The sequence below is a fragment of the Archocentrus centrarchus genome, chromosome 12 (genome assembly GCF_007364275.1).
Source record: "Archocentrus centrarchus isolate MPI-CPG fArcCen1 chromosome 12, fArcCen1, whole genome shotgun sequence".
In the NCBI taxonomy this organism is placed as follows: domain Eukaryota; kingdom Metazoa; phylum Chordata; class Actinopteri; order Cichliformes; family Cichlidae; genus Archocentrus; species Archocentrus centrarchus.
In genome coordinates, this window is record NC_044357.1 from 7,085,393 (window position 1) to 7,096,566 (window position 11,174).

At 41.6% G+C, this 11,174-nt stretch overlaps 2 protein-coding genes across 4 annotated transcripts; one reads left to right on the top strand and one right to left on the bottom strand.

Moving 5' to 3' along the window:
* The first annotated feature begins 500 nt into the window (after window positions 1-500).
* phyhd1 (phytanoyl-CoA dioxygenase domain containing 1) lies at window positions 501-6,759 on the top strand. 2 transcript variants are annotated; one of them, XM_030742485.1, is made up of 12 exons: window positions 501-613; window positions 1,598-1,756; window positions 1,856-1,861; window positions 2,051-2,126; window positions 2,222-2,269; window positions 2,357-2,412; window positions 2,500-2,562; window positions 2,657-2,678; window positions 4,311-4,439; window positions 4,587-4,703; window positions 5,232-5,358; window positions 5,478-6,759. In XM_030742485.1, exons 1-12 carry the CDS (start codon window positions 581-583, stop codon window positions 5,521-5,523), a joined length of 882 nt encoding a protein of 293 aa, XP_030598345.1. In that variant the 5' UTR covers window positions 501-580; the 3' UTR covers window positions 5,524-6,759. The 2 variants fall into 2 exon arrangements, with proteins under 2 accessions (XP_030598345.1, XP_030598346.1); XM_030742486.1 differs by lacking the exon at window positions 1,856-1,861.
* An 18-nt stretch (window positions 6,760-6,777) lies between these two features.
* On the bottom strand, window positions 6,778-10,791 carry dolk (dolichol kinase). 2 transcript variants are annotated; one of them, XM_030742483.1, is made up of 2 exons: window positions 10,653-10,791; window positions 6,778-10,051 (listed from the first exon to the last, which is right to left on the bottom strand). In XM_030742483.1, exon 2 carries the CDS (start codon window positions 9,908-9,910, stop codon window positions 8,339-8,341), a length of 1,572 nt encoding a protein of 523 aa, XP_030598343.1. In that variant the 5' UTR covers window positions 9,911-10,051; window positions 10,653-10,791; the 3' UTR covers window positions 6,778-8,338. The 2 variants fall into 2 exon arrangements, with proteins under 2 accessions (XP_030598343.1, XP_030598344.1); XM_030742484.1 differs by lacking the exon at window positions 10,653-10,791 and having other exon boundaries at window positions 6,778-9,746; window positions 9,857-9,892.
* Window positions 10,792-11,174: the final 383 nt, after the last annotated feature.

Consider the following 11,174-nt stretch of genomic DNA (forward strand, 5'->3'; position numbering starts at 1 on the left):
ATGAATGATAATCTTACAATACATAGATATCAAAATATAGTAGGTTTATCCAACGGTGTTAACAGTAAGAAAAAGAGCGCAGCTGGCTGCTTTGCTGTTTTTACTGAAGTAAACGCTGTACTTTGGCCTCCTTATTTCACCAGTTTGCAACCCCCTCAAGCAAGTCTCTCCAAAAGGGTTATTTCTGCAGGTTTAAACTGGTGCTACATGGTGGTCAGGCCTCACCAGTACCAGTTTATCATATGAAGAAGTGAAATATAAAGCGGCAACGGTGCTGTTGTACCGCAAGTTCATTTTAAACTATTCTATCTTTTTCATGCAAATAGCCAGAGTGGCCACCAGATGACGCGGTGATTCACTTCTGTTTATTTACATGTTGAATCAGCGGCATGAGCGACACATAGTGGCCATTCCGTGTTACTACAGCTCTGTGAGCCGCAGTGAAAGAGTTAAGTCCAAAATCCCATTACGGCCTCTGATCACACTTTAATTGAAGTGAACGCGTCACGTGGTCGGAAGCGCGCAGGCTGTGGTTTATCCCGGTGACCCACGTACCGCGTATCTCTTCCAGCGGAGCGACATGGATTTTATGACAGATCAGGATGTGCAAAAGGTGAGGGTTACTTTCAAATACCAACAAAGACACATGAAAGTGCGGTTTATACTCAAAATGCCAATGCACAGAAAAACAACTTTTAATCTCATTACTTTTTACTTAAAGATGTAACAGCGTTTTATTTTTGCAATGCTGAATGTGCATCAGTAGCCTATTCTGTATTAAATTTGGTACTACGGTTGTATTTTATCTCTGTATTCATGTGAAAAGTCTGCACAGTTAAAGCTCATTGCATAACATAGCAGTGAGCTTGTAGGCCACGAGTGGCCTATTGACGTCAGCAAACGCCCCCTTGTTCTGCTAGAAAAACACCATATCTGCCTTTAGGGGTAAATTCCCCATTTCCAGCACTTATTCTTTAAGTGTTAGACACATATGGATAGGAACATACCGAGGGCATGCTGGCACAAAGTAGTCTGCAAGGATATTTAATAGAATAATTGATGTAAATTCACTGAAGTTGATTATGTACTTGAGCTCAAAATGCTTTTATTGTGCAAATGTAAGTGTATATCTGATGGCAACTATTTTACAGCACATTCTCTCAGGGTTCACTCCAAAGCAGCAGGAAACAGCAATGCTGCAGATCCTCAGAGCGGGCAAACTGGAACCATACAGTTATCATTTTTAGAAGTCATTTACAACAAATGGTTGTTTCTAACAGCTTTTTTTTATGTTGATGGAGCTGTGGTACTTAGAATTGGTATCATAAGACACTTATTACCCAAGAATACAAAAAACACACCAAATAAAATTCATCTGTTTTCACTGAAACTGAGAATCGCTTTATATTTAGAATGTATTTCGTGTGTCAAGGCTGTGGCCTAATCCCTGGACATGGCTTAATTTTGAAATGTGGGTGACATCTATGTGTGAAAAGCTGAAAGCAGACACCAAAGGTCACGGTCGAGCCTCGATGCTTCGATTACTACTCCTGCTGTCCAGCAAATGGCTGAAACTGACTTTCCTTCGTCATGATAGTACGCGGAGGATGGATACGTGGTTCTGGATGGGCTGCTGACCTCGCAGGAGTGCAATGAACTCAGACAGAGGATGGCAGAGATTGTGGACCGGATGGACGTCCCCGAATACTGCCGCACCACCTTCTCCACCTACCACGACGAGCAGCTAGAAAAACAGGTGACCTAATGAGCAATACCGCACAGGATCTTTAATATTGTCAGCAGTCCACTGAACAATATTTCTTTCACATGCTTCCAATCACATCACTACTTGTAGATGCAGGTAAGGCTCCTGAGTTTAGTGCACTCCACCCTTACTGATCAGGCCCAAGTAGTCTTTCTACACATGACCTCTGTCCAGATTTAGTTATTTACCTCGACCCCAAGCGTCCTCTCCTTCAGGTTAATAGCAGACTCTTATGTCAACAGTGTAGTCGGTGTCTGTAATGCATTGCTCCCCTCTGACCTGCAGGGAAATGCTGACTATTTCATCACAAGCGGAGATAAGATCCGCTTCTTCTTTGAGAAAGGGGTTTTTGATGACAAAGGTGAACACCAGTGAAATTCTTTCTCTTCTGTCAGTGATTTTTTTTTTTCCATGCTGTGAAACTCCAAATGAGATGTCGGTTTTCTCACCTCACAGGGGAGTTTATTGTACCAAAGCAGCGGTCGGTAAATAAAGTTGGACATGGTGAGCTTTCAGGTTTTCCAACAACATGTGGCCTACAAATTGCTCTCTTAGAGCTCCTGAGTGATGCCAGTCTTTTTTTTCTCCTAGCGCTGCATGCCTATGAGCCTTTGTACAAAAAGGTTACACATTCAGCCAAGGTCCAGGTGAGCTAACGGCTTTGACGAAGTTAAAGAGTGATTTTTATCAAGTCACAGAATTACCAACAGTTGAAGGAAATGTCATTCTCCTAGGGCATAGCCAAAAAGCTGGGTCTTGTAAGTCCTGTGGTTCTCCAAAGCATGTTCATTTTTAAGGTAAAGCATTTCTTTTTACCTTGCAGTGTTAGACAATGCTGTATAAAGACTTATTAAAACATAAATATTAAAATAAGAACTTTATCTTTTACAGCAACCAGGCATCGGTGGGGAAGGTAAGAAAATTCAGCTCAGTTTTTTTTTTTGTGTGTCACACATTAAAGACACCCAAAATGATTCTAAAAACAAGAAAGAAAAGGGAAGAAAAACCTGACATAAAAACCACGTAAATAATGGAATATTCACACTTTATTAGGAACACCCACGAATATTTACAGTAGAGTGGCGGACTCTAATATAGCACCGTTGCTATTTATATTTTAAATAATTTTCCAAACACTTCCTTCACTACTTCATATGCTAAACTGGTGCTGGTGAGGCCTGACAACAGTGCAGCACCAGTTAAAGCCTGCAGAAAGAAGCTTTTTGGATGTACAGTATATATATTATATACTGTGTAAGCTAAAAAAGGTTCCATCCCCTGCTTTCTTGTCAGATGTAGCAGACGCCCTCATTTTGTCCAATCACTGAGTCGGGACTTGCTTGAGGGGATTTTAAGCAGCGGTGAAAGAAGGAGGTCGAAGTGCAGCTTTTACTTGGCAGCCAGCAGCACTCTTTTCCTTATTGTTATTACAGATGGATGAACAGTTTGCTACCTACTATACTGCAGTATATTGCATCATAATTATTCATAAGAAGTATCTGAGAAAAGATGGATTTTAGATGAATATTAAAATAATAAATAGATGGCTGTAGACACTCACAGTAGTGAGGACAAGTTTTTCAGATACTGCTATTCTGCTGTAGAAATTTTTATAAGTCTGCCTCTTCTTCTTATTCAGTTTCCTCAGATTTCCTACAGCTACACTGCACACCGTGGCAAGATATGCCAAGTTTTTGGTTTGTAGCTCTTTGGGTTTCACCTTGCAGTTTCAAAAATACTATTTTATGCCTGTCAAACTGTGTTAATGTTGCATTTTGGTAGACTGGACTAAAGAAATGGGAACGAATAATGTGCTTTTGCGACCGGCTGCTGGTAACAAAGTGCCTAAAGCTACAATATAAAATTGGTTCTTTGCTAAGTTGTGTGTTACATGTAGACACAACAACACTGGTTCATCCCTTTAGCTAGTTGTCCTGTTTATTCTTGAATGATTCATGGGGCACTTTTGCTCAAGATCACTTCAAAGATTACTAGAAAGTCTAACTCCTCGGAAGTAAAATATAAGGAAATGAGGGGTGACTCAAGACTTTTCTACTGCATACATTTGGATAAATGTACACTCATTTGTCAGCAAACATGGCTAGAGCTCCAATGATGTTTACCAATATGATTTTTGAGAACATATTAATGTAAGCTGTGTCCAAGGTCATGACACAGGTTATCATGCTGATGCTACATGGTGGTGGGAACTGGAACTCCCCACAGCTAACAGAACAAGATTGTATCCAGAGAATGTTATTATTCTGTTCTTTGGTCAATGCTGGATGCAGAGACTGTTCATGCTGTGTTGATCCCTTTGCAAAGGTTTACTCTTTACGTTCAATAAATCATTTTTTCCACCACAGGGCATCTAGCTTTAAAATCTGCCAAATATGTGCTGAGGTGACTCCTGTGACTAAGGGAGCAGCTGAAAATACATACAAGCATTAACGATGCCATTGTATTTATTAAGTTTAGAAGGCGCTGTATGTATAAATTTGTGTATATTTTGTGGTTCTGTAGCAGATTCTTGTGTGTTTCTTAGTGACGCCACACCAAGATGCCACATTTCTGTACACGGAGCCTCTGGGCAGAGTTATTGGGTTGTGGATCGCCCTTGAAGATGCTACTGTCCACAATGGCTGCCTGTGGTTTATCCCAGGATCACACAAAAGTAAGTAACTACCAAAAGCTGTATATACAGTATATGCCATCCAGCCACTTTGTTACTGCTCTGCCACACTGTGTCATTACAACTTTCTAGTTTTTAAAGTATATTTATTGCATTTTACTATAATTTTATATTTGCTCTTTTTCCTAGGCGGTGTCACTAGACGCATGGTGCGCACGCCAAAGGGCACCTTTCCTCTGACGGACTTTATCGGTAGAGAGCGGGAATATGATGAAGAGAAGTTTGTTCCCACGCCAGTTAAAAAAGGTCATCAGCATGAGTCTAAATTTAGTCGGTGGCTGTTTGGCGAATGTTTGAATTTTGAGACACTTGCAGCTGAAACTGTAAAAATATCCAGTGATGTGTAGAAGTATTGTTGCTTTTGTGTGGATTTAGATAGTGTCAATTTCTAGTAATGTATCTAAATAATATGCATAATGTGCAATGTGTAGTCACTTTGAAAAACAAACAAACTGACAGTTCAGGACTGACCCTGGATTGACTGCAATGACTTCCCATTTGTTTTGCATTTCACCAAAAATACACAAAAACCACCATATTTACACTTTGGTTTCATTTTTTGTGTTAATGAAACAAAGAAGATAGAAAGATGTGACTCATCAAGCTAAATGTCTTTCCCAAAAATGTTCAAATTCGAGGAAACGATGAAACAAAAATATAATTGGGAGAACAATTGGCCACAAAAACAGCGTCAGCACCGAACTGCCAAGTGAAGCTGTTGGAGTTGGTCATCTGGTGCTCATTCCCAGCCTTCACCCAGCTCTCTGTGTTCAGGTGGCGTCATCTTGATCCACGGGGAGGTGGCGCATCGAAGTGCTGAAAACACCTCAGAGGATTCTCGCCATGTCTACGCTTTCCACATTATGGAAGCCCAGGAGACCCGCTGGAGCCCTGACAACTGGTGAGACCTTAGTAGTGTGAGATCGCCTTGTGGTGTTTCAGTCAGCGTGTAGAGGGATAAATGAAACATCTCCAAAGTCTGACCTGTCTGTGGTATTTCCATCTCTTTGATCCTTTAAGGTTGCAGCCCACTGAAGACCTACCTTTCCCGCCTCTCTACACTTGAAGGATTCTTTGGCACTGGGTGCTGCACAAGATTCAAAGTTCCCAAAGAATAACGGGAAAAGTGTTGCAATTTTTGATGGCTTTTTTAAAAAAAATGGTATTGCAATAACTTACTGAAACCAAGAATAGTCATGCTTGCAATAGTTTTTTTTCGTAAGGGTTTAAATGATCTTGTTATACCAGAAAACAAAAGACTGATTCATTAGAAATCATTTATCAATAGTAGCTAAGTTTTATGTATGACCCATGATATAGAGAAAAATAGACACGCAAAATAAGAATTATCCTGCACCACTGTGCTGCCTGCAAAATAAAATGATTTTAATCACAAGTATATCCTGCCTTCCCTACAATTTGCACACTTCTAGTATAGCTCTTCTGAGGCACATTCAGTCTGAAGGCTTTACTACCAGTTTACCATTCCTTGAAATTGTGTACATCTGGAAAATAGGCTTTGAGATACATTTTTTTTTCCCTTGGTTATTGGGTGTGTCAGAAGTGACACCCAGTCAGCCGAAACATGTATATAAACCACATCAAATTAATCTGTTGGGCTATAGATCAGCTGCTGTCTTTAAAGGTTTTCAGGCTGTTTAACACCATCGGGACTTTCTTGCATGCCATAAGAAAACATCTAAACAGCACTCTGATTTTGCAGCATACAGCACTGTAATTATAGTCAGACCTTCCGAAGTGTCTTAGTAACATTGTAATAAGTCTTTTAACTCACACAATTAGTATTTGGGCCAGCTTTCCCTCCTGGCTTTAAATAGACTTTATCAATGTTACGCTTTTTCAGTCAAAACACTTCAAGCACACACACACACACACATTCCTAGCATTTTTTTAATACTTCAATATACCTTGCACCCTGTACAGTGTTTTTCCTATCCACAGTCTCACATGCTGCTGATTTGGCTGCAGAAGTGCTGTTTTCATCCTGTATTATGAGTTTTTAAATCTTTGGATTTTTGTACCATTTTAATTTGATCTTCCTTTGTAAACTATAATAAAAAAAATGGTAATGGAAGAATTTATTAGTTTTACAAGAAAATAATTGAAAGCATGGCCATCTTCTGGTTCCTTACTCACCTACATTTGACTGTGTAGCCCTATCCAGCATTATTTTAACAGAAATGTCTTCAGTTATTAATTTTGGCTTTTACTTTTTCAACAAACTCAGAGTTGTTTTTAAAAGTGGCTGAAAAACTGACTGAAATAAACATTTTTAAACATGGATACTTCACAATGCAAGTGATATTTCCACCCACTCTTTATTAAGCATTTCCTCATTAGCATTGTCACCAGCTTTATTGTTGTGCAAGGTTTTTTTTTTATTATTTGTGTCCAAGCAAGATGGTGAATTCCTCCATTTACAGACAACAGTAAGCATTTCTGCTTTCAAGTATGTTCATATTAAGACCTAACTTCAGTGAAAAAAAGCTTTATGTATGTGTAATTATAAAGCACATGAGCCAAACTTCTTATGTTAGAGTTAAAAAAAAATAAAAAAATCAAAGTACAGTCACGCAGGTCCTACTTCTCAATCTTCAAATGAGTGTCAAACAAAACAAGATGCATATCAGCTTTCAGATGCTCAAACATGCAACATTACAGTTTTGCAAAATGTAAGAAGGATGGCAAAAAACAACATACGAGAAGGATCATGCCAATAAACATCATCACAACATAAAAACAACAAAAACCACTATAGAACTTTTTACAGATGAGCGGAAACCAATTTCACTTACGCTGCAATCCTCATCTTTGAATGACGAGATCAAACCCAAGAACAGAGCAAATTTCTATTAAGCATATAAAATAATAATTTAGAAGTAACTCTTGCTGTAAAAGCGCGGTTTAAAGGCTCGGTATCACAAGGAAATGTAGATATTGAAGGGGTCCCATCAAACCACAGAGATACTAAGCAAAGTAGATTCATCCAACAAAAATATACTGTAGGATACCTGCATACATGTTACAGTACTGGATTTTCACATGAGTCTCATGCAGGAGCATAGTGTGTTTCTACCATACTTAAGTATAAATCAGCCCTTTAAATAAGAGTTGAAATGGGCTGCCATGCTTTCATCTACGGCTTCTACTATAGTAGGTCATGTGTGATAGAAAATATACTTCTTAAGGCAGATATTTTCAGAAGAAAGTTCTTCGTATTGCCATCAGGGAGGCAGAATAATAGCCTAGACATTAAAAAAAAAGGCTGATTAAGAGATATTAATAAGTTAACTTTAAATTATGTTCTTCAAAAGGCAATACAAAGGCAAGTATCCATTTGCAAAAAGGAAAGGACAGACTAAGGAAAAAACAAATCCTTGCCAATTATAAAAATGTGGCATCAGCAAGTCCAGACTTCCTTTTTAAAAGACATTTTTTCCCACTCTGCTAAACTGAGTCTTCCGTTGCATAATTTAGGAGTTGTTGGTGTCAGCGATCGAGAAAGCATACACGATCTCTGTCGCGAGGCTCAAACTTGATCTAAAATGTTCCTTTTGTCATTGCAAATGATACTGAAATGATCTGAAGACAACACGCTGTCATGCTAACACTATCTGCTGCCATGTAAAGTAAAGAGCAGATGTTTGAGTGCTTGACAGGTTTGTCGACACCCTGGTCGATTAAACTGACTGATTTTAACCAGTCTTGTGTTGATCAAAAATAAATACCGTTTGTGATCACGTCCACAGATTACCAAATGTGAAATCTGTTACTTCTATCACATTTTTTTCCCCTAAATTCATCACCACAAATGGCTGAGAACAGGCAAGGGATCTGCTTATTTTGCATCACCTGTCTATTTAAAGCAACAGAAGGATGAAGAGGTAGAGTGGGAGCAGAAGGTTGTCTATTTGGGAGGTGTAGGCTTCCAGCATTGCCACCAGAGTGATGGAGCCAACGATCCAGGAGTAGGTGGAGTTTAAATTGATGCTGCTGTCAAAGATGAGAAACATGGCCACGGCGATGATCTGGGCGAACACAGATGTCGCAGTTCCCTCCATGGTTTTCTTGGTGCCAGGCCAATGAATCTCCCCCATGGTGCTGCCAAACACAGACGCCACAGTGTCTCCGACTCCCACGGCGAGCACACCTGCATAGGGCACCAGGCCACCTGCCCCAGGAAGTATCCCCTTAGGGGCGCATGGTCCAGGAAACAGCCAAATGGGCAAAGACATGCCCAACAGCAGGTAAATGTGGGTGAGGATGAGTGGCCCAGAGTCCCGTTCATCCAGGAACAAAGTGAGCAACTGCCTGAGCAGCTGACCGAGAGGCCTGATTCTGAAGTACCGCACGTATTCCAGAAACAAGAAAACTGCCAGGCAACCAACAGACGCCACGTGGAGCAGCTGCCTGTCATAGATCAACCCTGGAATGTACGTGGCCACTACAATCAGATGGAAGTACTTCCTGACAATAGTCGAGGCCTGGTGCTTCTTGGAGCCTGACTGGCGCTGATAGTTCTGATGTAGCACAACGCAACTGGCCACAACAGACAGAAACACCCAGTACGCCAGCAGACAGAGTCTTCTATCATTCAGCGTGATAAAGTCCAACAGCCACATGATTGGGTGGCGACCAATGAACAAGGAAAGCCAGGGCATCAGGATCCCCAGACCCAGAACAGCTGTCATCATATGAAAGAAAAGCGATGAGCCCCAGGTCTCAGATTCCATGAAACAGAAGAGCAGGGCGAAGAAAATACCCAGCAACAATGAGCCCACCACTAAAACCGGGAGGAAATAGTTCACCGGATCACCTTTGACCTCCGCCAGGTTCAGGGAGCGCTTGATGAGCTGGTTCACGATGAAGCTGATCCCACCGACGATGAGAAGTGCCTCTCCGGGCGTGAAGCAGCGTGGCAGCAGATAAAGCACAATCAGGCTAAGATAAACAAAGATCAACAGTACCTCCAAGACCTCTATGACCTCAGATACTGTCAGGGTCTGTTTTGTGGTGTAGAGAATTGCACTGCCAGCCATTCCTGCAATCACGCAAGTGTTGGTAGGTACAGGTCTTGTGATGCCCAGTGCAATCAGGGAGAGGAACAGAGCTAGCATCATGCCTGTGATGGTGATCACCATGGAGAAGCGCTCAAAGTAGACATTCCCTGAGGCAGAGCACTTTTCTTTCAGTGCCAGGCCCAACAAAGGCATCACCATAGAGGCTGGAACGATGCCACTGCTTGCTGAAGGGCGAAACTGGAACACAGCACCCCCTGACCTGAGCAGACGGTCCCATTTATGCTGCACGTAGAATGCCTGGATTACCAGGGCTATGCTGCACCAGGAGTGCTGGTTCCAGACCGCCATGTGGACACACAGTACCACTGCCAAGACTACAGTGGACTCCACGTGCACTGGATTGATCTGCATGGCTGCAAGGGTGGGCGCTCACAGAGAGGGAGGAGGGTCGATCTGAACAGATGGTCCGCAGCAACGAAGGCCTTCTTCTGTCACTTCCTCTCTCTCGTAGGCTTCATCATTTGGCAGGTAACCTTCACTTGCTATGGATGTCTAGGGGGAAAAAGAAAATTCAAATTACCATTTAGGAGAAAATATACAGATCGCAACAAACAAAAATGACTGAATCAAGTACTATATTGAAGTCTGAGTCCTTTCTGCTTATTCTGAACCTGAACCTTGGTCATGCCTTATCTGCTTTCTGAACTATGGCCACACTGAACAATCACCCCGTCAGCGAGAAATTCACACAGGCCCCAGATGAAACACATGTTCTTTCCACATCAGCTGCAACCTTTAGTTCCTATGGGGGTTGGAGTGTGAGCTGTCTGTGTAGTGTGAGTCTCGGGTCAGCTGTGGAGGCTCTGTTTACCAAATGACAATGAGAGCTGACCGACCCGCTAAGAAGAGAACAAAACAAGCTCCAGTTTATTTCATTCATTCATTCATTCATGCAGCCCGATGGGGCCGGATAACCTTCACTACACCAAAGAACGCGTCTCTCTGCCAGGCAAGGATGCTGCAGCCTCGGACGGTACCGAGCTAGCGTCAGATAATAATAAGCTGACCGCACAGAGTTAGCAAAACGCCACACAGCAGTAACAGCTGGCGGCACGGACGCAGAAAAAAGGCTGACCAAGACGAGCGTACATACCATACAAGCGCAGCAGCATCTGAACGAACATTTACTGTGATATGAATCGCTGCCGTCCTTCCCGGACGGATTTGTTTCCTTTGTCAGCTGTCGGTCCTCTCACACCCAGAAGGAGGGGGCCATCTTTGACAGCCGGGTCACGTGGTACACTCACAAGTATTTCTTAAAGGCATTACTTTAAAAAAATATAAATTTATATTTTGGGGAAAAAATCTTTAATCTTTTAAAGATTTGTTTTCCCCAGGTTATTTTATACATGCCGATTAGTTTAGTTTAATCGAGTGTTTCAAAATAACTACCCATTAGTACTTGTTATAGAAGAACTTTCATATACTGAATGACGGATTTAGGGAGGGATTTAGAAGTTGATTATTCAAATTTTTGCTCAAAATATGACACAAATGTGTTTATTTTAGTCCAGAGGATGGCGGTAAAGCTAGAATCAGGGTTCCGGCTGTTTCGCGAAGAAGAACGAGGCTCCGAGGTCAATGAAGGCGTCTCCGACGTCACTGACGAGCCAGC